Below are 1098 nucleotides of genomic sequence, written 5' to 3' on the forward strand. Positions count from 1 at the left end.
CCGGCAGGGGGGAGTGGGGGGGGGGGGGGGGAGGTTTATCCAGCAAGCACTACCAGTCCGGGGTAAGAAGCCGCTAGTAGCTGAGCTCCTTGAGACGCTGAACCCAGAGCAAGAGACGATCACATGGCGACACCCCCCGCCCGCACCCTCCCGCAGCGAATAAAGCCGGGCCTCACCCAAAACGGGGGGGAGGGGCTCGGCCAGGAAAGCTCAGCACGTCCCCGGGCCACAAGTGCGCCAGCGCCTGTTCCCCAGCACGCTCGCTCGCCTCTCTCGGAGCCCAGGGCGCGGGGAAGGGCAGGGAGCGCCCGAAATGAAGGACACGTGGGAGGGAAACGAGGCACCCAGCAGAGTGGGGCACGATCCGCGGGGCCCCCCTCCCCTGCAGCCCAGCTCTGCAGTGGCTCGGATCGGAACAGACGTGCATCAAGGCATGGGGGGGCCCAGCCACTTCTAAGTCGGGGACCAGGCCTGGGTCCCTAAGATGGTGCTGAGGAGCTCAGCTCTGAGTGGGGACCGGACCAGCCCTCCCCCGCCCGCCAGCCCTGCCAGGATGGCGGAGGTAAAACTTAGTCTGCCGAGTTGGTGAGGTCCCCGCGGGCACCGGCGTGATCCTACCCCCGGCGCCGCTCCTTGTTCCCAAGAGACGCCCCGGCCGGGGCAAGGGAGGCAGGGGAGGGGGGCGAGGCGAAGGTGGGAGGCGCAGCCCAGGAGCCACGAGCCCACGCCAGGCCGGCGGGGGAGAGGGGCCCAGCGGGAGCTGGCGGGGAAGCAGAAGGCAGGCGCTTCCCTGAGAGCCGCCGCCGCACGCCCCTGCCGGCTCGGGCTCAGGCCCCGGCCATGTGCCAGCCCGGACACGCAGGCCCGCGGGGAAAGGATATGGCCAGTCGATGAGCTTCTTGGCGTATTTCCTCACCACGTTATCCTCCCCGAAGAGAAAGAGGGATCTGTTGACGGTGAAGCAGTTCTGCCGGACCGGGATGGGGTTGTACAGAGCCATAGTCCTGGCCCTCTGGGCTTTGGTTTGCTTGAAGGCTCCCGGGGTGCCCCCGGCGGGGGCCGCGGCGCCCGGGCGGCCCCTGCTCTGCTCCGAGCCGC

General features: G+C 69.6%; 1 protein-coding gene across 1 annotated transcript in view; it reads right to left on the reverse strand.

The window, feature by feature from the left end:
- The window catches only part of CACNA1E (calcium voltage-gated channel subunit alpha1 E), a 275570-nt gene that overhangs the window by 225619 nt on the left and 48853 nt on the right, over positions 1-1098 (reverse strand). The window contains 1 exon segment of the mRNA XM_025206160.1: positions 882-1087. Coding sequence (XP_025061945.1) covers positions 882-1087 — 206 coding nt within the window.

Source organism: Alligator sinensis, unplaced genomic scaffold (genome assembly GCF_000455745.1).
Source record: "Alligator sinensis unplaced genomic scaffold, ASM45574v1 scaffold471_2, whole genome shotgun sequence".
Lineage (NCBI taxonomy): Eukaryota > Metazoa > Chordata > Crocodylia > Alligatoridae > Alligator > Alligator sinensis.